This window comes from Bufo gargarizans, chromosome 1 (genome assembly GCF_014858855.1).
Source record: "Bufo gargarizans isolate SCDJY-AF-19 chromosome 1, ASM1485885v1, whole genome shotgun sequence".
NCBI classification, from domain to species: Eukaryota; Metazoa; Chordata; class Amphibia; order Anura; family Bufonidae; genus Bufo; species Bufo gargarizans.
In genome coordinates this window covers 638,811,544-638,839,015 of record NC_058080.1, presented here as the reverse complement: position 1 = coordinate 638,839,015, position 27,472 = coordinate 638,811,544, and the positions used below count along the sequence as shown (strand labels likewise).

Here is a 27,472-nt window from a genome sequence, read left to right as displayed (position 1 = left end):
GCAGGTGTTTATTTTGTATCATTTATGTTTGTTTGGCTGAGCTGCCAAATAAAGCAATGTCTGGCCCCTGATCCTGCGGTGGATGAAGATCATTGAGTGAATGACTCAAGGACAAGAGCTAATCCACCACAATTGGTGTCGGATGCGGGCAGGCGTCCCTGCTGAAAGAAGGCAAAGTGGTTGCTAGGGGCAACGTCATCACTGAAAGCAGCAGGTGCTGCTCGTGCTGTTCTGGACATTTTTTTTGCTGGGTTGCAAAGGATTCGCTGTGTGGTGTTTAAAGTGCCAGAAGCCTGGTGAGGGAGACTAACTAAAAAGGGGGTCTCTGGCTAAGCGGTTGCTGAAAATGTCTGTTAAGGTAACTTTTATGACAGAATATGCCAGACGGTGGCAGCATAAAAAGAAAACCTGGCCAAGGAGCTGGGTTATGGCCCAAGTGAAATGGCGTGTTTTGATGTAGAGCGGGAGGCGTTGAGGGCGCAATTGCAGTGGGCCCGCCAGACAAATTCTCAAACGCTGAGTGGATCCTCTGTAAGCGTCCAAGGTGTCGGTGGTGTGCCTGGAGTTCCACAAGAAAATTTAACCTATGCCGTCGGGAAGATAAAGAGGTGGAGAGTGGTGCGATGATGGTGTACAAGGTCCTAAAGGGTGCGCCTGGAGTGACCGACCGGGAGAGGTCCGTACCCCAGGCCATGTGATTTACAGTAACAACGATTGCAGTAAAGAGTCTGCTGGTGGTCGTGGCACCAGGAACCCAGAGAAGACTGGTATAATTGTAAATATGCTGGACAGACATGTGATTAAAAAGGACTGTCAGATAGTTCCCACCGGACGTGAGACTATGGTGACAACTCGAAACAATGGTGCCAAGTTATCTGCATTGCCTAATGAAAATGAGAAGTTATACAACCTAGGTGATAAGGATGCCCCCCCTTTTCCTTTGCAGGCTCTGATAAATGTACAGGAAAGTGAGGCAATGCTAGAAGGGGTCCCACATGTACTAGGTGCAGATAAGCAGTCTCCACAGGGTTCTGTGGTTAGTGAGCTTAGGTGCAAGATAGACGAAAGTGGTGTGACCTATAATGTGAACCAGGCACCAGAAAGAGAGCCTGAGCAAGTGGAGGTGGCTCTCACTGAGGGAAAGTCTCCAGTGAGAACTAGGTCTTGTGGACCTCATGTTACAAATATGTTCATATATGATGTGATGTTGGGCTATGATATCATTTAGTTGTTGTGGGGTAAGGTAGACACTTCTGCACATAGTGACAAAACTCCTGCAGAACCTGTACTTGCCCTTTAAATGAAGGTCTAAGGGAGCTGCACATTGACCGCCGTGGGGAAAGAATATTGCCTATTTATAAAACAATAGTGCTGATAAGGTGCAAAGTGATTGTGCGAAGTTGGCGGAAATGCGCAATGAAAGTGGGATTTTATGTGAAATATGTGATGATGTTAACATGCCTTTTCCGTTCCAGGTTGTGGTCAGGGGAGAAGCGCCCCCTGGTGGTAAAAATGTAAATGATGATGAAGCTTTATTTTCTTCATCTGCTATTTTTCATGAAGAACTATGTAACTTGATCACGAGATTTGAAGAATTGCATATAAGTAGTGTGGAGCAAAGCTCAGCTCCAACTCAGTGTTTGAATGTGCAAGAAAGAATAGCAGTCCTAGAGGGTGTATCACACGTACCAGAGGTAGACATGCAGTCTCCACAGTGTTTTATGGGCAATAAAGCAATGCCCCAAGTAGGGATCCACTCGGCAGTGCCCCTAGAGGTCAGCGTTAATAATGACATGAGTGACATAGGCGATGCATGTGCTGTGACCATTAGCAACCCTAGAGGAAAGCTACCAGGTCAAGGTATTGCGAAAAATCAGGCGGTCCCTAGTAGCGACCAGACGACAGTTATACCTGACGTGACAAGAGCTAAGTCGGGAGAAAGCAGCCTAGTATCTGAGACCCATACCCAGGCAGGGGTACATGACCTGACACGTCAGTACAGCTGCAATCCTGAAGATTTTCCTCTCTCCACACGGTCCCTAGATATGGTAGAGAAGGGACTAGCTGTCTTCACAGAGTCACTGAAGAAGACTGCAGTAGACACCACCAAAGTGCTTAAAGGGACCCTGGGTGGAACCCCCACAGGGTGGCCAAAAGAGAATAGTGCTACTCCTACATCGGCTGCAGCAGAGCAGAGTGAAGAGCATCTGGTACAGAAGGTCCTCTCCTTGGCTCAATCCCTTGCAGACGCGCTTGAGGAGCGAGATGAATGTGAGAGGCTGAACAAGCAACTCCGAGCAGAGAAGATCTCATAAGCTCAAAAGATGATGTCGGGAAGAATGTCTATGAGTTAAAGAAGTCTAAGCCAGAGCCTATTAAGAAAGGGTCTGGAGATGGTGGCGCCGTGGGGCCGACCAAGGCGGAGAAGACGGATCTTTCTGCTGAGCCCGCTGATGGGGCTGATGTGAATACAAAGGCCAAGAGACTCGTGGCAATGAGTAGCCAGGACCTGGTCATGAAAGATGTTCCCTCTGCCGTCAGTGCCTTACAGAAAGCCAGCAGTCTGCTGGAGAAGAAATACCAGGAGACAGACGACCAGCATGCAGATGGTGTCTACTACTGTGAGACGGCTCTCCTAGAGCCTAAATGAATGGGTGAACCTTTGGAGGGATTTCCAGAAAACGAGTCTGGTGAAGATCCCGATGTCCCCAGTGCCTCCAAACCTTGATAAGAAAGAGGAGGAGAAGTTAAAAAGGCAAGGATATGATGCCATGTTCATGAAGGATGAGAAGGCTAATAAAGTGAATGGAGACTCCAAAGAAACAGAGGCCGAGGTCTTGAAGTGGGAGAAATCCTCAGATGTTCCAGAGACTAAGAATAAGGCGGAAGAGGGGTCTGCCGAAGTAGGAAGAGCCACTGAAGAATCAGAAGACCCTGAAACTAAGGCCAAATCTGAGGAAACTACTGCTGAAAAACAAGCGAGCTGGGGCAAGCATGCTCTGCTGAAGGAGCTCAGCAAGGAAAAAGAGAAAGGGTCGGGAATCAACCATGACTGGGACCAGTTCAGGCAAGAGTTGCCGCAGTCCAAGAAAGGACGTGAGGGGCCTGTGCAGAAGCCAGAAAATATAAGAAGAGAGTACCTGCTAATGAGGTGGGCAAGAAAATCCCAGAGGCCGTGTAAGCTCTGTAATAAACTGATGAGGGTGACAAACCAAGCGCTGTTGTCCTGGGTGTGGCAGAATAAGGGGAAGACTGTAGGCCAGGACGATGCCCATTCACGAGCATCTAGATGTCATGCTAGTGTTCACCCCTACGGGCTTGAACAAAGGGGAAGGGTATGTGAGATAGTGACAGATCTCACAGATGTGACTGGCAAGGAAGGGGTGGATAGTGCGGTCCACACTCCTATTCCACCAAGTGTACGATCAGTCTGGGGATAACAACACAGCCCAGACTGTCAGTCAAAAAAGAGTGACATCCTGGAAAGGTGTTGTTGCACAGCCTGTGGGCTGGAGGACTTGGGGAGCACAGAGCGACGCCTGGGAATGGGTCGCAGGGTCCTAGGCGGACGGACTAGAGAGCCCAGCTTCCCCAAGGGACTTTTTATTTGCACAGCCTAGGAGCTGGAGGATAACAAGGTTGGAAAATCTGCATGTACTTCACCTGTGCGAATGGGGCTTAGAGGTGAGTCAGGTTATGTTATGTTTAGTTAGATCCCAGCCGGGCAGGTGTTTATTTTGTATCATTTATGTTTGTTTTGCTGAGCTGCCAAATAAAGCAATATCTGTCCCCTGATCCTGCGGTGGATGAAGATCATTGTGTGAATGACCCAAGGATAAGAGCTAATCCCCCACAGCCCTTACAAAATCTCAGCCATTTTCAATCCGGTGGCGTTTCGTCTGGAACTTCTGCAGGCCTGGAAGATCCATAATGTGTTTCACAGGTCCTTGTTGAAGAAATCTGTGTAACCTGCAGAACCATCTCCTTTGCCTCCTCCTGTTTTGGTTGATGGTAATCTGGAGTTTTAGATCTCTAAAATTCTCAACTCACGTGTTCTTCGGGTTCCCTTTAGGACCTGGTGCATTGGAGGGGATACGGTCCCGAGGAAAGAATGTGGGTTTCGGCTACCGATGTTAATGCTAGCCGCCTTGTCAATGCCTTTCACAGGGCACACCCGAAAAAAGTTGGACCTGGGTGTCCGGAGGTCACCCATAGAGGGGGGGTACTGTCACGCCCTGTCCTGTGGGTGTTCTGGGGAGATCTGTCAGAGTTGCTGCACATGACTCGATCTGACAGTTTGTTTTGTTCTGTGTTTGAACTGAATTCCACCTCCTCCCAGGTGTTGTTTTTTAGGTAATTGGTGAGGCTATTTATTCCTTCCTCTCCCTATAGCCCTTGTGGTTTATAGTTCTGCCTTGTGTAAGCTCTGGAAGTTTGGTGGATCGTCTGCTCCAACACATGTGTTTATCTACAATCGAGCATAGCAGCTTAGGGAAAGTGTTTTAGGGATTGCTAGGAGGTGACTCCTTTGTTCCCTAGCATTCGGGGCCTAGTCAGTTGTTTTGTTTGCCTTGTCGTGTTCTGTTTCCTTCCCTTATCTTGCCTACCGTGACAGGCAGTGGTCGTTTTGGAGGTGTGTTTGGGTTCATTATCATGTTGGAATACTGCCCTGCACCCAGTTTCTGAAGGGAGGGAATTGTGTATGTCACAGTACATGTTGGCATTCATGGTTCCCTCAATGAACTGTAGCTCCCCACAGCTGGCAGCACTAATGCAGCCTTAAACCATGACACTCCCACCACCATGCTTGACTGTAGGAAAGACACACTTGTCTTTGTACTCCTCACCTGGTTGCCACCACACACGCTTGACACTATGTGAACCAAATAAGTTTATCTTGGTCTCTTCAGACCACAGGACATGGTTCCAGTAATCCATGTACTTAGTCTGCTTGTTTTCAACAAACTGTTTGCGTGCTTTCTTGTGCCTCATTAGCCATAAAGACCAATTTGATGCAGTGTGCGGCGTATGGTCTGAGCACTGACAGGATGATCCCCCCCTTACCCCCCCCTTTTACCTCTGCAGCAATGTTGTCAGCACTCATATGTCTATTTTGAAAAGATAACCTCTGGATATGATGCCTAGAACATGCACTTATATCCTTTGCTTGACAATGGCAAGGCCTTTTCTTAGTGGAACCTGTCTTGGTAAACCGCTGTATGGTCTTGGCCATGACATTGCAGCTCAGTTTCAGGGTGTTGGCAATCTTCTTATAGCATAGGGCTAGGCCATCTTTATGTAGGGCATCAATTCCTATTTCCAGATCCTCAAAGTTCTTTGCCATGAGGTGGCATGTTGAACTTCTAGTGACCAGTATCAGAGAGTGTGAGAGCGATAACACCAAATTTAACACACCTGCTCCCCATTCACACCTGAGACCTTGTAACACTAACGAGTCACATGACATCGAGGAGGGAAAATGGCTAATTAGGCACAATTTGGCCATTTTCACTTAGGGGTGTACTCACTTTTGTTGCCAGCGGTTTAGATATTAATGTTTGTTTGTTGAGTTTTTTGAGGGCACACCAAATGTACACTGTTATACAAGCTGTACACTGACTACTTTACATTGTATCAAAGTGTCAGATCTTCCATGTTGCCCCATGAAAAGATTTAAAATATTTACAAAAATGTAAGGGTAGTACTCAAGTTTGTGGCATACTGTATATATGTGTGTGTGTATGTATGTGTGTGTGTGTGTGTATATATATATATATATATATATATATACACATACACTACGTGCAGAATTATTAGGCAAATGAGTATTTTGACCACATCATCCTCTTTATGCATGTTGTCTTACTCCAAGCTGTATAGGCTCGAAAGCCTACTACCAATTAAGCATATTAGGTGATGTGCATCTCTGTAATGAGAAGGGGTGTGGTCTAATGACATCAACACCCTATATCAGGTCTGCATAATTATTAGGCAACTTCCTTTCCTTTGGCAAAATGGGTCAAAAGAAGGACTTGACAGGCTCAGAAAAGTCAAAAATAGTGAGATATCTTGCAGAGGGATACAGCACTCTTAAAATAGCAAAGCTTCTGAAGCGTGATCATCGAACAATCAAGCGTTTCATTCAAAATAGTCAACAGGGTCGCAAGAAGCTTGTGGAAAAACCAAGGCGCAAAATAACTGCCCATGAACTGAGAAAAGTCAAGCGTGCAGCTGCCAAGATGCCACTTGCCACCAGTTTGGCCATATTTCAGAGCTGCAACATCACTGGAGTGCCCAAAAGCACAAGGTGTGCAATACTCAGAGACATGGCCAAGGTAAGAAAGGCTGAAAGACGACCACCACTGAACAAGACACTCAAGCTGAAACGTCAAGACTGGGCCAAGAAATATCTCAAGACTGATTTTTCTAAGGTTTTATGGACTGATGAAATGAGAGTGAGTCTTGATGGGCCAGATGGCTGGATTGGTAAAGGGCAGAGAGCTCCAGTCCGACTCAGACGCCAGAAAGGTGGAGGTGGAGTACTGGTTTGGGCTGGTATCATCAAAGATGAGCTTGTGGGGCCTTTTTGGGTTGAGGATGGAGTCAGGCTCAACTCCCAGTCCTACTGCCAGTTTCTGGAAGACACCTTCTTCAAGCAGTGGTACAGGAAGAAGTCTGCAAGGTAAGAAAAACATGATTTTCATGCAGGACAATGCTCCATCACACGCGTCCAAGTACTCCACAACGTGGCTGGCAAGAAAGGGTATAAAAGAAGAAAATCTAATGACATGGCCTCCTTGTTCACCTGATCTGAACCCCATTGAGAACCTGTGGTCCATCATCAAATGTGAGATTTACAAGGAGGGAAAACAGTACACCTCTCTGAACAGTGTCTGGGAGGCTGTGGTTGCTGCTGCACGCAATGTTGATGGTGAACAGATCAAAACACTGACAGAATCCATGGATGGCAGGCTTTTGAGTGTCCTTGCAAAGAAAGGTGGCTATATTGGTCACTGATTTGTTTTTGCTTTGTTTTTGAATGTCAGAAATGTATATTTGTGAATGTTGAGATGTTATATTGGTTTCACTGGTAAAAATAAATAATTGAAATGGGTATATATTTGTTTTTTGTTAAGTTGCCTAATAATTATGTACAGTAATAGTCACCTGCACACACAGATATCCCCCTAAAATAGCTAAAACTAAAAACAAACTAAAAACTACTTCCAAAAATATTCAGCTTTGATATTAATGAGTTTTTTGGGTTCATTGAGAACATGGTTGTTGTTCAATAATAAAATTAATCCTCAAAAATACAACTTGCCTAATAATTCTGCACTCCCTGTATAGTGAAATTAGCTCTGTACTAGTGGGCACAATCTGATCAAATGCAGTCAGACACAGAGATAGAGAAGTCCATTTAAAAAGTGGCTTTGTCTGTTGTTTCTTTTCCTACACAAAACAAATGTATAACCTTTACATTTTGACCTAAAACACAAATCAACCACTGCTCAGCTGAGCGCTAACTAAACACATTTCTCACTATACCAGTAGCTTACTGCCCATCACTCAACATTACATTTATGTGTGTTACCTCAATAACCCTACTTCCAGACAGGTTCTGTCTCCTCAGATGGCTCTCTCACTATGGTGTACACCTTGCATCCAAATAACCCATATCACAGAGCCACCGCCGTTAAAATGTAATATTTATTATATAATTTATAACACTCAATCCCCCCCCCCCCCCCCTCCATACCGATTGTCATGCCTTCCATAGCCTAGCATTACCTGTTCCATGCTATGAATAGATCAAACTGTTGGACCTTTGCCTAAGGCTAGGGCTACACCTAGGCCCTGCTGGAGTGATGTATATTTAGAGATTTCCGAACTGTTTTCGTTTTAATCCTAGCATGTGGTGATTTAAAAGAATGTTTTCTAAGAGATTTGTAAGCTATTCAGGGCATTTATATGGACAGTGATATTTCAGCTGTTTTTTTGTAGTTTGATAAAAAGTTTAGATGTAACCCTAGCTGTCCCTGCCTGCCCTGTGAGAGATCTGAGAAGATCGGATAGACTTGCAGCACATGTGTCTATCTGACAGGTCTTTCTGTGTTTCCTTTCTGTTTGTTGTTGTTGTGGGCTGGATCCCACCCCTCCACAGGTTTTACTCGTTAGCTGTTTAAGAGGCTCTATTTAAGTCTGCCTCTTACTGCTGACTTTGTAGTTGATATTTTCCTTCTGGAGTTCTATACTGGATCCCTATACTACTCCCCGCTCGTCTAAAGCGAAGTCCACCTATTTTCTCCTTTGTGCGTTTGTTTCTTCTAGGTCTCAGGGAGACGCTGGTCCCTTCATGGTGGAAGGTATCGGCTGTCTCATTCCCCGCTCCCTAAGTTAGGGTTTGCTACAGTGTCAGCAGCGCTTAGGTTCCAGCGTATGAGTTTGTTCACCATCAGGACTTGCTCATACTGTCAGCAGTCAGGGAGAGGCTCAGGGATCATTAGGAGGTTACCATTCCCTCCTCCCTAGCTTTGCGGCCTAGTCTGTTTACTTGTTGCTGTTTGTTTACTTGGTGTTCCTCTTATCCCCAGTTGCCGTGACACTAGCCTTAGAGCTTATTCAAGCGAACATAAGGGCTCTGTGTTGATATTGCGGACCACAAACGGTGGGTCCACAATACACGGACACCTGCCGTGTTCACTCCGCGCTGCAGACCCATTGACTCTAATGGGTCCGCGATCCGCAAGATACGGCAAAAGATGGGAGATGTCCTATCTTTTGGTGATCGGATACATGGATTGGAAGTCCACGGAAACACTCAGAAGCGTTTCAGTGGGCTTTCGAGTCTGTTCCTCCGCACCGTAAAAGGACATGTCCTGAATCTTTTGCTGTATCTTGTGGTTCAAGTCAATGGGTCTGCACTGCTAACAGGGTTCACACAGCCGATGCCCGTGCATTGTAGACCACTATTTGCGATCCACAGTGCGGGCATGGAGAACTTACATTTGTGTGAATGAGCCCCTAGGCTGTGGCAACACCTAGACTTTTTGTAGCACTTTTGATTGATTTTAACAATTTAGTGACAGCAGTATATTGTCCCGTATAGAGGCTTGTGCTCTCTGCAGCTGTCTCTCAATTAAAATCAAACAACTGTGCTACAAACAGTAGGAGCAGCACCAGCCTGAGGCCTCATACACACGACCGTGTGCTAGCCTTGCCTTTTGTTCTCCCCATTTACTACAAAATAACTCTGTTATTTAAAGTAGGACATGTTCTTTGTTCAATATGTTAAGGTCCCTGTACATGGAACGACAGAGCAGCAGATTGTCAGGAGGAAAGCATTCCTTCCCATCAATCTGCTGCTTGGTGGTGGAGGAGACCACTGCATTTACATGCAGCAATCTCCTCCACAGTGTGGGGAGGAGTGATTGTTAATGCCTTCACTCTTCCCCATACAGACTCGTTTGCTGACAGCAGAGCCTGTTTACACAGCACAATTTGCTGTTGGCAAATGACAATTTTTGTGTGTGTACAAACGATCGGATCACCGGAAATTCTTAAAAAATAAGTTAAAAATAAAAACGTGATTTAAACAATACTGTAGGTCATTTTCTGATGACACATTCCCTTTAGGCTAGGGCTACACTACGACATGTGTCCCGCGACACATAGGGGACAACTACACTGCAACATGTGTCGCGCGACAATTTTTATTATGATAGTCTGTGGTGTCGCACTGCGACATACTGTGACGCAACAGTTGCTGGAAAATCCATCTTGGATGCATTTTTTGCAACTCTTGTGTCACAGCATGTCGCAGTGCGACACCATAGACTATCTTTAAAAAAATTGTCACGCGACACATGTTGTCTTGTATCCCTAGCCTAAAAGGATTGTCCAATTTTTTTTATATTGATGACCTATCCCTAGGATCAGCTGTTTGAAGAGGCCGTAGCGTTCAAGCAAGTGCTACATCTTCTTCATTGTTTACCTGTACGACGTCTAATTGTATGAAAGAGAAAGCTGTAATTCCATTGGATGCTGGGAGTTTGGCCCCTGCCGATCTAATATGGATGTCCTATCCTGAAGATAGGTCATCCATATCATGAAACTGGACTACCCCTGTAAGGTGCCCATTCACCTTCAATACCTGTCATTTGAACGATCATTCTCTCCCAACTCCTCCACACACACATGTGGTCAGTTCAGCTGAGTGTGACTGTTCTTTCAAAAAGGAGAGAAGGTAAAGCCGGTGCTGGATACTTCTGGTGGCAGATTATTTACCTGGAGAAGAAAAGGATTAGGCTTTAAAATTCTAAGCGCTTGTTCCTTCTCTACGCCGACATCTTCTGTTGGAGGAAAGTCAGGAGCTCCTCATGTACATTTGATTGTTGGCTTGTCGTTCCACTGATACCATTGTTGATAGCCTACTGTGTATGATGGCCTTTAAAATGAATCACACATAGCTGATTTGTTCCTGAAGTTTGCATGTCTATCCCATTCATGTGAACGAGGCTTGACGAAAGCCTTGCACATCCAAGGTTCACTGGATATGGCCCATAGCTTATACTGGTATTTAGGGGGCGTTCACATGACCTCATGTATTTTGCTGTCCAGATTGCACCCTTAGCATGAGTACCGGTAAATCCAGTGCATTCACAAGGTGCAGTTAGGCCTGGATTTTACGGATTGAGTAGACGTCAGTGAGGCGGACATGTATTTATGGGTAATCGGTATTCTCTAATCATCTCACGATGAAGATGGACATCGGGATAAAACAAGAGCCCATTGTTATCACGCCAACAGTTTTACCAGAATCTAGAACATTGGGCACGTTCCAATTAGGGACATGACATCTTATCTCTAATAGGCCGCTGTTAAAAGCTTTATTCTCATTTTTCCTTTCCTATCTGCAATGTCGTCTTCAAAGTGAACTTTCTAGCACAGTTCACAGTTTCACATAAATCACTTTAAAAGTAATTGATTTTTCAGATGAACTTGACAGTAGTTGAATAATTAGTGCTTTATTTAAAGCTTGCATATGTCAATCAAGTACCTTAGATTGCTTAAAAAGCAAGCTATTAACTCCTTCGGCTGCTTTTTAGAGCGACAGTCAACTATGGATCAGTTGAGCATTCACAATTCCTGTAGGTAGATTGATAAAAATGGAAGGCAGGTTTTAATGCTAATGAATCGAGATTAGAATGCCAGGTATTACATATAGAGCCGTGGAATTTAGGTTGTGGGAAAAGCCAATTCATTTCAATGGTGTATTTTATTTAAGGTAATAAACCTAATTTGATCTACATACTATATTGGGATGCAGTAGGAGTAATGCATCAAATTTATTGCAGCAGTCTGTATTCTGTGAATAGATTGGAGAAAAAGGTTATCAGGATTTCCCTAGTAGGCACAGTCGGCTTCTCCACTTACCCAGCCCCCACAACAGTCCCCTTCCCACTCCCCAGTTATCAACCCCATAGCAGTTACTGCTTCTTCCTGGCACGGTGGAGCTTAATACTTTCAAAACCTAACAACCAGGTTTTGTGCAGCCATGGAATCTGATATTTGATTGGATCAAAAAGGTCCATATCTGGAAGGAGGGCCATGGACTGAAAATCATCATGGTCTCATATTTTCTATTAATTCACCAATACATTAAAGCCAAAATAACGTTTTAGCGAAATGTGCATAAAAGTGCACTTGGACATGATGTTCTTTTCATCCATATTCAGATTGGAAACTAAGTGCATTGAGGGCGGGAACACTTACTTCCTCCCCCCCGACGCTGCCTCTCTTTTTGATTGTCAGAGCCAGGTTCCTGCATAGTCATCTTGCCTGGTCTTGTCAGTCAGGAAGGAGAAGGAGCATGGGTGCACATGGAGTGGATTGGTCCCACCCTCGGTTCACCTAACCGCTCATTTGCATATGAATCAAAAGTCCCTTTTGTCCAAAATGAAGCAATGAATTGTTAAGTGAAAGGTTTAATAAAAGGGGTTGTCCGGGTTTAGACCCCTTCTTCACCCAGGCAACCCCTCTGTATCGCGCAAGGCAGGGGCTGTTTGTTTATATTTTTTACACTGCTAGACGGAGGCTTGTTCCCGGTGACGTCACCGGCACTAATAGGCGGGCTTCAGCAGGCTAGGTCAACGCTAAAGCCCACCCGTTAGTGCCAGTGACATAATCAGGAACACTTCTATACAGAGTCCTCCATCTAGCAGAGACCCGGTACGTCACCGGATCTAATGAAAAAGCCATGGTTCAGCGCAGGGCAAGGAAGAGCATGGGAGCATGAAATGCTCATCTTAGAGGGCCTGCCTGGGTGAAGAAGGGGATATGTCCAGGTGCAGCTATGAACCCGGACAAACTTTTAAATTAGTAGCTCTAGAAGGCGTTGTGTTTGGTTTAGACTTCTTTCGCACTTGCGCTTCGGTTCTTTTTGTTCTGGACAGTCTAGTTATTTAGCAGGAAAAAAAGTATACGCGCAGATATTTTTTGTCCGCTGGTTTTGACAGAAACTGCAACAGAAACTAAATGGAGCTTCCGATGTAGAAGTGAACTCTGCCTAAACAGTGAATTTCTTGGTCACTGCCTCCCAATAACGATCTGTAAAGCTGTGAACAAACACAGCAGACTTTGAACAGATTTTAGTTTTGTTTTTAACCTAAACTGATACTGGAACCAAAGAGTGGACTTATATGTCTCTCATATCCAGTACTAGTCAGAAGTTTTGACACACCGCTTCATTCCATGTTTTTTCTTGCTTTTTTATATTCTACATTATAGATTTATATTGAGGACCTAAAAACAATGGACACATATGCAGTAAACAAACCAGAATGTTTTATCTTTTTGATTCTTCTAAGTAGCCCCCTTTTGCTTTGATTACAGCTTTGCATACTCTTGGAATTCTCTGTCAGCTTCATGAGGTCACCTGGAATGGTTTTCCAACACTATTGAAGGCGTTCCCAGAGGTACTGAACACATGTTGGCTGCTGTTTCTTCACTCTGCGGTCTAACTCATGCCAAACCATCTTAATTGGGTTCAGGTCGAATGATTGTGGAGGCCATGTCATCTTATGCAGCACTCCCATGCCTCTCCTTCGTGGTCAGATTACATAGCCTGGAGGTGTGTTTGGAGTCATTGTCCTGCTGAAAATCAAATGATGGTCCCACGAAGCACAAACCAGGTGGTATGGCATGTCACTGCAGAATGCTGGGGTAGCCATGTTGGTTAAGCGTGTCAATTGCCAACAGTGTCACCTGCAAAGCCCCCTCACACCATCACACCTTCTCCATACTTCATTTTGAGAACCACACATGTTGAAACCATCTGCCCACCTTTTCTACTTCAAATATTCCACTCATGATAAATTCCAAAGACATGGGGGGAGAGATTAATCATGAGGGGAATATTTGAAGTCTGTTTTGATTGAGTCTGCATTGGTGTATTTTATGCCACATTTATCAAGTGCCACATGTTTGATAAATTTCTCTTATCCTTACTTAACCTAACACTTTTTTCTGGAAAAGCTACTCCAGTTTTCCTACTCTACCCTCCTACTGGAGTGTGATTGTGACTTTTTTTTTTTTTAAAAAAGCCTCAATGATAAATCTGGAGTGAAACTCATTAACATAGCTAAACACACACACTTTTCAACCTAAATTTCAATTTCAAAACTGGAGTGAGTGGTGTAAAACAAAAAAAAAAGTTGCAAAATTTTTGCGCAAGTGAGCTCAAAAAGTCACCAAATCCCTATTTTGTGACTTTTTGAAGCCAGAATTCTGGATTGAAGGCATGATAAATTAGGGCCACAGTGTTAAGAACCAAAAATCTCAAATTTTGACACATCAGATCAAAGTACAGATTTACACTGGTCTGATGGCACACCAGCGGCAGCCTTCTCCGGCAGACATGTCGTAGTTTTATTCCGGCCACCTCTCTGCATGTTTGCCATGCTGTGGCCTGCCCTCCTGCCCGCCCCCATTATAGTGGGTGGGGCCGGAGCGGACCTCCAGCAGCCCAGTGGACTAGCGGTAGTACGGATCCGGCAGGCTGTTCCCCCGCCGGAACAGCCTGCCGGAGAAGGCTGCCGCTGGTGTGAAAGTAGCCTTACTCATGGGTAAAGTAGCATAATTTATTTAATTTTTTTAACGTTTGATCAGATGTGTGTTTTTAATGATCTCCATTGTTCCTGAACAAATATGGGGGTTCACATTTCCTAAAAATGATAAAGCTATGCCATAACTGGTGTTACATTTTCCAAAATTTTCATTTATCTTGAATATTTTTCCCATCTCTGATTGATTCCCCAGATGGCAGTGACTCAGAATAAGCGAATTGTCCAGTTAACCGGTTTTAGAGATGTGGAGAGAGAAACCCTGATCCAGCTACTCCGCAGACTTCCCTGTGTGTGTATTGATTCTGAGGTGAGATAAGTGATGTGTGTGTGTATTTTGTGCCTATCTAGATGGATTTTATATGATGACAATTCAATTACATAGTTGATGACTACGTTACTACCTTGTGCTTTTGTTCATTTTTTTTCTTATAAGGTTCTCTACTCTCACCTAATTCAGCCATTAGACACATTTTTACAGAGTAAACTATTGGGGAAGTGTTCTTCACTTACAGACTTTCATTTTGTGTTCAGCCTATCTATATGCAGTGCTAATAACTGGTGGTCTAGCCCAGATTAATAGCTAAGCCAGCCACCTTGCCCATCATGGCTGATGTAGAAAAACATAAGGGGGCTGGCTTAGTTAATGACCTGGGCCAGACTGCCAGCCTCTTCATGTCATGACTGACACGCAGGGAGGGGAAGAAGCTGCTGTATCGGAAAGACTGCAGAATCTATACTTCCAGGACTATGGGATCGACTCTAGAATTGGGACACTCATAAAGAATTCAGAAGTGTTTTAGTACATTTCATTAATTTCTATTAGAAAATTACTCCAGGACATTGTTGGACAACCCCTTTAAGCTGCCTGTACATGTAAGGATAAGATTATTGATATGGCTGAAATGGTTGTTCTTAAAGATTATCAATGTATGTTGCTACAAATTTCAAACAATGAAAAAACCGCAAAAATATATAAAAAATGAAATCCCCTCCACATTGTGTTTGGTATCTCCTCATCCGTAACAACTATGCATCTATCACATATTTTATTCTGCATGATGAATGCTGTAAAAAAAATAAAAAAAATAAAAATGATACATAAAAAAATAGAATGTGTCGGCAGATAAGAACCATTTGGCCCATCTAGTCTGCCCAATATACTAAATACTATGGATAGCCCCTGGCCCTATCTTATATGAAGGATGGCCTTATGCCTATCCCATGCATGCTTAAACTCCTTCACTGTATTTGCAGCTACCACTTCTGCAGGAAGGCTATTCCATGCATCCACTACTCTCTCAGTAAAGTAATACTTCCTGATATTACTTTTCAACCTTTGCCCCTCTAATTTAAAACGATGTCCTCTTGTAGCAGTTTTTCTTCTTTTAAATATTCTCTCCTCTTTTACCTTGTTGATTCCCTTTATGCATTTAAAAGTTTCTATCATATCCCCTCTGTCTCGTCTTTCTTCCAAGCTATACATGTTAAGGTCCTTTAATCTTTCCTGATAAGTTTTATCCTGCAATCCATGTACCAGTTTAGTAGCTCTTCTCTGAACTCTCTCCAAAGTATCACTATCCTTCTGGAGATATGGTCTCCAGTACTGAGCACAATACTCCAAATGAGGTCTCACTAGTGCTCTGTAGCGCGGCATGAGCACCTCCCTCTTTCTACTGGTAATGCCTCTCCCTATACACCCAAGCATTCTGCTAGCATTTCCTGCTGCTCTGTGACATTGTCTGCCTACCTTTAAGTCTTCTGAAATAATGACCCCCTAAATCCCTTTCCTCAGATACTGAGGTTAGGACTGTATCACTGATTTTATATTCTGCTCTTGGGTTTTTACCCCTAGGTGCATTATATTGCACTTATCAACATACCAGAATTGCTGTTTTTTTGTTTATCCTATACACAAAAAAAGGAAATAAAAAGCCATAAAAATGTTGTATGTACCACAAAATGATACCATTAAATACTACAAGTTGTCCCATAATAATCAAGCCCTCATACACATTTCTGTCAAAAGCAAAATAAAGCGTTATGGGACTTGGGTATCATCGATGCAAAAGCATTTTCTTTTTTTTTTCAAAGTAGTAAAACATAAAAAAGCTGGATTATTTGGTATCGCTGTAATCATAGTGACCTAGAGAATTAAGTTATAATGCTTATTATCTTGCATAATGAACACCGTTTAAAAATAAAATAAAAAATGATATCAATTAAAACTACAAGTTGTCCAGAAAAAAATTAAGCCCTGTGGGTCTTGGGATGCAACAATTTAAAAATATTTTCTTTTTTTGTTTGTTTTAAATGAGTTTATTGTGCAAAAGTAGTAAAATTTATAACCCGACTTAAAAAACGGGTTAAAAACAGTGAGTAATCTAAATTAGCATAGTGGTTCTATGCACATGGCCGTATGATGCCTACGTACATTAGCCGTATACAGTATTTGGTGGCAAGAGTTGGATAAATTACTTTCCTGGGAGGTCAGCAAAGTCTTACTTCCCCTGGGAACCAATCCTATCCTTGCCACTTTGATATGTGGCTAATAATGTACACTGGGCTACCTTTAGAGCATTATTTTTTACCTAATGGGTATCCCATTTGTTTTTCAGAAGTTTGAAAACTGCACCCACCTGATTGCAGAAAGACCAAGTAGAAGTGAGAAGTGGCTGGCAGCATGTGCAGCAGGTCAGTTCAAAATCACACCAGTATTTTTGGCCAGGGCCATCACACACCCAATTGCAGCTCCCATACACAACCTTGGGGGCGTTGACACTGCCATTGACAATGCAGACTGCCTATACAGTGCAGTCTTCAATAGTTAAAGGCGTTATCGACACTAACAAATGCCTAGGCTCCCCCCATATGCCCAGGCCCCTCACACGGATTCTACATCACTCCAGCTTGCTTTTTTAATTAGATATGTGACATATCCTATGCTGTCCCTCTAGAGGGCAGATTAGGGGACGGGGTGTACAAAATTTCAGTTGATGCTTTAATTTAAAGGGATTTTCCATGGGTTGTGTCTGATATTGCAGCTCATCTCAATTACAGTCAATGGGGCAGAGCTGCAATACTGCACACAACCTGTGAGCAGATGGGGTGATATTTTTGGAAAGAAAGCAGCTATTTTTTTCTAATCTTGGACAACACATTTAAGGCAAAAAACAAACAAAAAAGGAGTTCGACTTACCTTCCCCGCACTGGGTATTTGACAGCTTTCCCAATATGATTGTGTATAAAGGGAAAGCTATCACACTGTTTGTGAGGAGGAAGGAGTACTTGAACGTTTCATGCCCCACCTCTAAACTGTGTCCTCACATAGGGCATCTCAGATGATATGACAGATCTGATTTGATGAATACGATTATCTCTGATCTGCTTTTATATAGGGAAACTGAGTATACAGCATTTCCCTAACATGTAAATATGGCATCAGAATTGTAGCCTGAACCCCCTATCCTAGTGGTCTGAAAAGGGGGCAGGAGTTACCGTTCCAGCGCCTTCCCTGTAGTGCAGCTGTTTTTGCAGTGCCATAGGCATGGTGCTTGCAGATTGGCTATCTCCAAGGCGATATATTGATCTGATGTTAACCTAAGTAGTCACAAAGGAATAATGTCAATTACTTTCTTCTTTAAGATAAAATCTTTATTTTTATTTTTATACATATACATGTGCGGTAGTTCTTAATATGTAACCTCCAACCCCAAAATTAGTAAGTACAGCATGTCACAGCCATTACTCGAGGCCCATGTTCTGTAATTGCCGAAAAGAAGCTGAGATTTAATTGGTGTTCTGATCATCCTTTTTATTAACTATTTGTGCCCACTTTTTTTTTTTTCTTTTCTTGGCTCACAATTCATTTACTTTCCAGGAAAGTGGGTACTGACTAAAGAGTACGTAATTAACAGTGCAGAAAGCGGCAGATGGCTTGATGAGACGACTTTCGAATGGGGATATAAAATGGAAAAAGACGCCCATTATTCACCTCAGATGCAATCTGCACCAAAAAGATGGCGCGAACACCTGACACACACTAGAGCTCTGGGGGCTTTCAGCAGATGGAAAGTGACCCTTCTGATTGAGGAGGCTGATAAAGAAAGGGAGGCTCTTTTAAGGTAACATGTAATGCCGTTTTTTTTTTTAAACAAAAGGATAAAAGACCTCATCCCTCCTTTCATACAGACGTCTTCACTTTGTTTCTTTTTATTTATTTATTTTCTTTATGTTTATCGTCTATGTAAATATTTATATAATATAACATATTTTGTAAATAAGCGTAGGTGATGGTAACACATACAACCTTTCTATAAGTCCCATGTGTCCTCTGTGCTCTTTTTCCTGTTGCTTATATCTCTGTCACCTTCATTTACCTTATGCAACTACCAACACTAATGTGTACTGCGACAGACACTAAATGTATTTTTCTCGCCCAGTTTCCTTGGGGGACACAGAAGACCTTGGGTATAGCTCATCTCCATAGGAGGCGTGACACTAAGTGAAAACTGTTAAGCCCCTCCTCCACAGCTATACCCTCAGCCTGGAGAGAGAGGCTGCCAGTTTTTGCTTAGTGTCCAAGGAGGCAAGACACTCCCTGCTACTGCAGGGCTGTTTTCTCCTTGTTTTTAATTTTGATTTTTACTTTTTCTTTTCTTTTTGTTCCAGACATTACGGGACAACAGAGTCGCACTAGACCTCTCTGTTTCTCCCGGGGTTGAGCTGCGCCAGTGCCGGTCATCCGCACTGCTGCCTCCCCCACAGAAGGCAAGGTGGACCAGGGCAGCCCAGCTCCCCTGCATCCCGCCAGTGCAAGGGTCGCCCGCACGCCAAGTCCCTCTTCCAGCGTCCTGCCACTACGGTGCCAGTAGCTGAAGGGGCGACCCTGCTGGAACGGACCGAGGGTGAAGACGGCTGTGGTGAGAGAGTGGCTTCTCCAGCCCTACGACCCCCTCCCCCCACCCAGGTCTCCTGCGTGACTGACCCCCATATTGGTCCCTGCTGGTCCTAGGCTGGCCCCATCCTAGCTTGTTTTATTAGCTCCCTCTCCTCCCCTCCACAATAGGTGCCCACTGAGGGGTTATGCTGGCGTCCCTATCATGCCGCCCAGGGAGCTGCCTCTATACGGGCACCCGGTCACAGGGTTCCCCCCCCCCCCCCCCTATCGCCTTACCGGTGCGCTGCTCAGGGCCAGAGGCCCTCTCCTGACGGCTGCAGCGTAGGGCCCTTGTTTCCGGTCCGCGGGGTGGGCACCCGCGGCCGGCATGACTGGTGCGGTGTCCCAGCAGACCCTGGCGACCACTGCTGCTCTCAGAGGCTGTCTTTCCGGTCGGCCGGGCGCCGCAGAAAGATTCTTTCCAGCTCCTTCCCGGGCCCCCTGACTGTTCCGGCCCGCGGGGTGGGCTCCCGCGGCCGGTATTATGCACGCGCCGCTCCGCTCCCTCCAGGTCCCGGCCGGTACCTCCGGGCACCGCGAAAATTTAGGCCCCGGCTTCGCGGCCGCGAAAATTTAGGCCCCGGCTTCGCGGCCGCGAAAATTTAGGCCCCGGCTTCGCGGCCGCGAAAATTTAGGCCCCGGCTTCGCGGCCTAGTAGGCCGCAAATTTCCGGCCTCGATTGGAGGGGGCGGGCACTCTCCAGGCGCGAATTCTTCCCGCCGGAGGTCCCCCCGCCCCCAGGGCATCGCTGCACCGCTCTCAGGTCGGATCCCTGTTAACCTCTTGGATGCCGACGGCTCCCATCTGGAGGAGACCCTAGGATGGCTAGCCTCTCAAAGAGGCTGTGCCCTTATATGGTGGCCCCTTCCTGCCTCAAAGAGGCTGTGTTTTAGAATAATAAATAAAAAAAAAAAAAAAAAAAAAATAAAAAATATATATATATATATATATTTTTAATAAAATTAAATAAAAAACATAAATACAGAAATAATATAAGAATTAACAGTATGTGTGTATATATATATGAGGTATCTGTATTTTTTTGTTGGCTGCGCAGGATGCTGCAGCCTGACCTTAGAGCGCTGGCCGTATGCCTGCCCCTATTCCATAGGCGGCATGTTGCGCTCCGTGGCACTGGCCAGGTATACATGTTCCCCTTCTAGGCGGACCCTTGCCCTCTCCTGGGATACGGCGCTGGCCAGGTGCAGGCCGCCCTTTTCTATAGGCAGAATTAGTCGCCTTCTCCAGTCACGGTACTGGCCATGTGCATGACCCCCATTATAGGCGGCATACTGCACTCTCTCTGGCTGCGGGCTGGCCTTGTGCATGACCCCCTTCTGTAGGCGGAATACTGCCCTTTTACCGCATACGATGCTGACCATGTGCACGACCCCCTTCCATAGGCGGAACGCTGCACTCTCGCTGGGTTTGCTACGGCCATATGCGTGACCCCCTTCCATAGACGGGACGCTGCACTCTCGCTGGATTCGCTACGGCCATATGCATGACCTCCTTCCATAGGCGGAACGCTGCACTCTCGCTGGGTTCGCTACGGCCATATGCATGACCTCCTTCCATAGGCGGAATGCTGTACTCTCGCTGGGTTCGCTACGGCCTTATGCATGACCTCCTTCCATAGGTGGAATGTTGCACTCTCTCTGGCTTCGCTGCTGGTCATACGCATGACCTCCGTCCAAAGGAGGGCTGCTGCGCTCCCTCTCTCTGGATTCGCTGCCGGCCATATGCATGACCTCCGTCCATGGGCAGAACGCTGCACTCTCGCTGGATTCGCTGCCGGCCATATGCATGAGCCGGCCATGTGCATTGCCTCCTTCCATAGGCGGAATGCTGCACTTTCTGGATTCGCTGCCGGCCATACGCATGACCTCCGTCCATAGGCGGAATGCTGCACTCTCTCTGGATTTGCTGCCGGCCATGTGCATGAACTCCTTCCATAGGTGGTTTGCTGCACTATCACTGGATTCGCTGCCGGCCATGTGCACGACACCTTCCTTGGGTGGTGTGCTGCACTCACTGGAATCGCTGCCAGCAATGAGCATGTATCCTTTCCTCAGGCGGCATATGCACAACGCCACTGACTGTGGTTGTTTTCTCGCCAGTGCGTTGCTGGCCATGTGCATGTCCCGCATCCTTGGCGGGGTGCTTGCATTTTTGCTGGATGCGATGACGGCCGTGTGCATTACCCGCCCCTTTCTGGGTGGAATACTGCTCTTTCGCCGGATATGTTGCGGGCCATACACGGCCCACCTCATCCATGGGCAAGAATTTGCACCCTCACGTGACCCATGGCTGTCCTTGAAATGCTGTGCGGGATTCTTGCTTGTTCTCCTTCGTTGTGGAGTAGTTGCACTCTCACAGTATTCGGTGTTAGGTGGGTTATTGCGCACTCGCTTTATGGTAAGATAACCCCGTGCATGTCCCCCTTTCTCTGGGCGGACCTCCTGCGTTCCCGCTGGGTACTGTGCGGCCATGTGATTAGTCACCTTCTGGGCGAACTATGGTATGTTCTACTTCTCTGAAGTTGTTACTGGCCTTGGGCAACCCCCCTTTGGGACGGGCCTTTGCATTCTTACCAGCTGCAGTGTTGCCAGGTGCATTTACCCCTTTTCTGGGGGGCCTGCCTGCGTTCCCATCGCATGCCATACTGATGTCTTGTGCATCACTCCCTTTCAGGTTGCACTTTGCACTTCCGTTGATACTGTTGGGCTCTGTGGCTGATCCCCTTCACTGGGTGACTATTTTTTTTTTTGCAGTGAGCGGAATTTTCTGGTGCGCTCTGTCCGTTGTTTGGGCCGTGTATGCCTTCTCCTCCCATAGGTGGGTTGGCCTTCTCACTGCTTGCGGGGCTGTTCGTACGTATGCCTCACTTCCTCCTGCGACATACCCTTTTTTCTCTTGGGATGTGGTGCTGTCACGGGCCTTGCACTCTTCTCTAAAGAGATCATTCTGTCCACCTGTATAACCCTTGGGTGCTGTCATACAAGCATTACAAGTATGCCGCTGTATTCAAAGGTGTATTCTTTAGATATGAGTAGATGGGCTCTACTTGCTCTCTACTTCGCCGAGCTGGGTGGTGCTCGTTTTCTGGTTTGGCCTGTATATTGTGGTCCCGTTGTTTCGGCATCCACCATGTCCGTTGGCCTTTCCACCTGGGGAGTGTTCGTGGTTCTTTGATACGTACCCTTTCGTTCTCCCGTGCACTCGCTTCCCGGCGCAAGTGGTCACTGGGTCGAGAGTGCCGTTTGCAGTGCCACTCGATTTCTGCGTTAGCTCTGGCGGGACTGCTGTTCCCTCGCCTGCTACTGTTTTTCCTCCTCTTCGGGTGTCGTGCAGTATGAGTTTTTTCTTTTGGCGCCCCCTCTGCGCTTTAGGCTGGTCCGCTACCGGGTTCGGGCCGCTTTTCTCGGGATGGTCACCCAGCTGCTCTTGGGTGCTCACTTACCCAGGTCCGTAGGACCTCCACCTTGGGTTCTTCAGGGTACTCGCCTTCTGCGTGGCAGTGAACCGGGCGTCTCGGTGAGCGGGGTTCTGCCTTTGAGCTGTCCTATGGCTTCCCTGTTGCCCACTCCTCCTTTCAGTTGTAGGGTGTTATGCCGGCCTCTGTCTCGACTGCCTTTTTTCGCCGGCTCTGCTTGGCTCCCACTCGGTTTGGCTCGGCTCCCTCCGATGTGGCTTTTGCCCCGGCCGCGCTTCAGTGGCTGTTCCTTCGCTGCCCTCCCCTCTGGGGAGAGCTTGGTTGTTCATGTGGATGGTTCTGATGTTCCTCTTGGCCTCGTGCTGTCTCCCTTGTTCACTCTGGCTGTAACTTGGGAGGACCCCCATTCGGTCGAGATTGTCATTAGATCTCCCACACCGGGACTGTAGGACGTCTTCCTGTGGTGGCTACATCGGCATGGACTTTAGCCTGTCTTGTCCTGGCGGTTGCTGGGCGGACCCTTCGGTTCCTTCCGTCTGTCCTTCTGCTCCCCCACTCCGGGTGGTTACAGGACTACGTTGCTCGGGGGCCAACGGGACCAGTTTTGCCGACCGTTCTGCCCGTGTTACTGGTCTGCGCCTGTTCACATTGGGTTTCACCCGCTTGCCCAGGCGACTCTAGCGGGCTCGCTAGTGTTCGCTCCTGGCCGTGTTTTGTCCAGGATCTGTTGTAGGACTTAGGGGTTTTACCGGGGGTTCTGTGGGAAGCTGGGCGTTCCCCCACTCTGCCTTTCTCTCTCCATGGTTCTGTCTTTCTCCAGTCCGACCTGGATCTGGGACTGGGACTCTGTTGCTTGAAGTGTCAAGTGTCAGCGCTGTCCTTCCCCTTTCGGCGTTCCCCGGCCCTCTGGGCCTGTCAGGGCCCTTTTCCGTGGAGCGGCTTTGGGGTTCCCTCGTACTGCCCCTGGGTACCGCCCTGGGCATTGCATACTGGGCTCTTGGCGCTCCAATCTTTCCCTTGGAGCCGTTACAGGAGTTCTCTCTACTCCTTCTGTCCTGTACGGTTATGTTTCCGTAGCCGTCGTGTCTCTGGCGGGTGCCTGGGTGGCGGCCCTTCTTGTTCCGAGCCTTCTCTTTCCTCGGGACAGGGCTGTTCTCCATCCCGTCTCTTCCTTCCTTCTGAAGGTGGTGTTTGTCTTTCATTTTAACGGGGCTTTCGTCCTCCCCTTCCCACCCCCGGGAACGGACACTTCACCGATTTGGGAGTTGTTTGGGCCTTGCGGTTTTTACTTGGAGATCTCCGACTCTTGTCGACGTTCGGTCTCTTGGTTTTCCAGGAGGTCCGCGCAACGGGTTGGTGGCCTCCGGGGTGGCTTTCCTCCGCTTTCTCACAGTGGTTGTTGCTGTGGTTACCGCACCAAGGGCAGGGTTCTGCTTTTGGTGTCACCGTTCGTTTCACCGGAGCGGTCGGTGCCTCCTGGGCCGGTGGCATTTGGTTTCGGCCATGCGTCTGTGCGCGGCGGTCACTGGTCTGCCTTACAGCGTTCTACAGGGTGCATACTCTGGCTTCGGCAGATGCTGCCTTGGGCCGCCTGGTCTGCGGGCGGCGGTTTCTTGATGCCTTCGGGTGATTCGCCTTGGTGCTGTGGTCCCTCCCCCTTTTGGACTGCTTTTGAACGTCCCAAGGTCTTCTGTGTCCCCCAAGGAAACTGGGCGAGAAAACGAGATTTTTGTATAACTTACCAGTAAAATCTCTTTCTCGCTCTTTCCTTGGGGGACACAGCACCCACCCATTCTTTGTTTTTTCTCTACACGGTTTCCGAGTTGTTTTACCCGTTGGGTAGTTGGCTTGTTGGTTCCACTTTTGGACTTTGCCTTTTTTTCACTACTTGGACACGCAACTGGCAGCCTCTCTCTCCAGGCTGAGGGTATAGCTGTGGAGGAGGGGCTTAACAGTTTTCACTTAGTGTCACGCCTCCTATGGAGATGAGCTATACCCAAGGTCTTCTGTGTCCCCCAAGGAAAGAGCGAGAAAGAGATTTTACTGGTAAGTTATACAAAAATCTCGTTATTCCCTCAAAATTACAATTGCCCGTATAGGGTTTGCAAGTGTACATGTCAATCAGCAGGAAAGCACACCCACTCCTTCTCTGCCTACCTCACGAATATTCATAAAGTAAAAAAAGTTAAACAAAAAAATAACAAGCCTAAAGTATGCAACTACATACTCTATCTCTCTCTCTACCAGAGCAATTTTCTGTTTTTGAGGACTTGTTTTTTGTGCGACTAGTTGCGCTTTCTAATGACACCAGTTAATATTGCATAGGATGTAGTAGAAAGCTAGAAAAAAATCCCATGTGGTGAAATTGGAAAAAAAGGCAATTCAGTTTTGTGGGTTTTGTTTTTAGGGCGTTCACTATGTGGTAAAACTCCCTTGTGCTCTTCATTCTCCGGGTCAGTATGATTACACCGATACCACATTCATATACTTTTCTTGTATTTTAATTCTGACAACAAAAAAAAAAATCGATCTGTAGCTTTTATTGATAACATTTTGGTTTGTTTATGACTTTTTCTTAATTTTTTGGGCAGGTAAAGTGATGAAAAAAATCACGAATAGACAATATTGTTTTTTTTTCTTCCAGTTTTACATATGGGAGGCTTTTTTATATATTACACAGTAATGCCTAGGATGTTAATTTTTTTGATAGTTTATTTTGATTTTAGAGAAATGGGTTTGATTAGAATTTTTCTATATATTGTTTTTAATTCTTTTTATATTTTTTTATGCATTTTTTTACTTTTTATTTTACTTTTTTAGGCCCCCCCAAGTGAACTCCAACATGCAATTATTAGATTGTAATTTATATAAAATAATGGAATTTTACCCATTACACTATGCAAAGATTACCTGAATTGTAATGTACAAGTAATAAGCCTAGAAGCCTAGTACAGGCTCTGGCTTATTACAGCAATGGGACGCCTTTCCCCGTCTCACCCAGGGGGAGGCGTTCCTGCCCGGGAAGAGAGCGCTTCAGATTTATTGTCTTTCAGATGCCATGGTCAATTCTGACCACAGTTTTCTGAGGGGACTAAATGTCCGCGATTCGTATTACCGCTGATCGTGGACATTAGCCCCAGGTGCCTGCTGTTTCAATATGACGATCCGGAGCGGGCACCATCTTTATGGTACATGCACACGTTCAGGATTCATGTGTGGAGAATCCGCACTGAAATCTGCAGGTGTTCGCAGGCAAATCCGTGTCGTCAGTCCACATCAATTGGTGTTGATTTGCATGCGGATTTGGTGCGGATTTTCAGCATGTGGATTTTACTAACTGAATCCGGTCAGGAAAAATAAAATAAATTGACATGCTACGGATTTTAAAATCTGCACCATAGGTCAAAATCTGCACGGAAAGAATCCGCATTGTGTGCCTTAAAGACCCAACATGTGATGTGCTATTACTGCATATGTCAGGAAAGGCTTAACACTGCTGATGAAAACACATAATGACCATACCACTAGAGCTAGAATATTATTTACAGAGTTTTTTTATTGTGGCACTAAATCAACTGTTACTCCAATCCTGCTCTCCTCTGTGCTCAGCCTGTAGTAAGCAATGGCCAAACTAGAGAAGGGCAAATTAACCAAATAGAAGCACTGCGCATGCTCCAACTGTATAAGAACGAACCATGCGCAGGATTACAGCATGGACTAAGCGAAGGGGCCAAACTTCACAGAGTGAGATAGGCAGGCGCCAAAATAAGTAATTTACTTTTCAGGACCTCGGTAGCGTGCATAGTACATTTTAAAGACTCATCTGGTCTCCTGCAGAATTAATGGCTGACAGGAGCGTTGAAGTGGTTATACTGTGAGTATCAGGAAACAAATCACACAAAGAACTCTCTGCTATACAGTGGGGTGATTTATCAAAACTGTCGGAAAGCAAAACTGGCTTAGTTGGCCATAGCAACCAGTCAGATTCCACCTTTCATTTTCCAAAGGAGCTCTGAATGAATACCCCTTTAATACGAGAGCGGCCTGCAGCTATGGGATGTCTGCTTTCGAGAAGTTGCAGTCGCCCAATTATGTAATAGTTTCCCAAAGTTTCTTAGCTTTTTGTTAGCTATATGCAGTAGTAGAGCCTGATCCATGGCGCCCATTCCTTCAGGGACCCTGCATATGTCCTCCCAATAGAAGAGAACAAACAGCATTAAAGCTCATGCAAATGACTGTATCTATTTTGCGGTCCGCATGCCGTCCAAATTTTTTTAGTGGACCCATTGACTTTACTGGGTCCTTGGTCTGCATTTTACGGAAATATCTATCTTTTTGCAGAACAGACATACGGATGCGGAAAGTGCACGGATGATCTGTGTGCTTTGTCTGTTCTGCAAAAAGATAAAAAATGTCCTGTACTTGGCCCCAATGTGGACCATGGAGCCACTGAAGTCAATGAGTCTGCAAAACATGCGGATGCAACACGCACATTATCCGTGTTTTACCCATCTGCAAATTGCCAGCTGCAAAAGACATACGGTTGTGTGCATGAGGCGTTACCCTCCTTAATGATGGGTGCCCTAGCTCTACCACTTCCTTTGCCCTTGTTGGGCAACGGAATGGAAAGAAGAGTGTTTAGTTGTTACATTTTTTTCTTATGCAATGGTATGTTTTTTTTGTTATATTTTTTTTTTTACTGAACTGCACATATGTATTATTTGAAGTTCTATTGTTGATCACTACATGTGATTCATTTTTCTGTGTCTTGGCACGCATTATGGTGCTTGGTGTGAGTGAGTGGATAATGGCAGGCAGAATAATCATGGAATCTACTGTCTACGCTGCATTATGTGCATTTTAACTTTTTTCCCCCCAGAAATGGCGGGACCATGCAGAATGTGTGGTTAATGCTTAAAAACAGGCTAGTAATGACGTTGCCTCCAGTCAGTGGTAAGCATTAGATTTTCAGTA

General features: G+C 45.8%; 1 protein-coding gene across 2 annotated transcripts in view; it reads left to right on the top strand.

The window, feature by feature from the left end:
• SLF1 (SMC5-SMC6 complex localization factor 1) overlaps window positions 1-27,472 on the top strand; it is a 101,812-nt gene that overhangs the window by 17,477 nt on the left and 56,863 nt on the right. The window contains exons 2-5 of one of the 2 annotated variants that reach the window (XM_044276004.1): window positions 12,895-12,977; window positions 14,320-14,433; window positions 16,742-16,817; window positions 18,004-18,247. In XM_044276004.1, the coding sequence (XP_044131939.1) occupies window positions 14,320-14,433; window positions 16,742-16,817; window positions 18,004-18,247 (434 nt within the window). In that variant the 5' untranslated portion in view covers window positions 12,895-12,977. The remainder of the gene's footprint in view (window positions 1-12,894; window positions 12,978-14,319; window positions 14,434-16,741; window positions 16,818-18,003; window positions 18,248-27,472) is intronic. The other variant, XM_044276006.1, reaches the window with a different exon arrangement.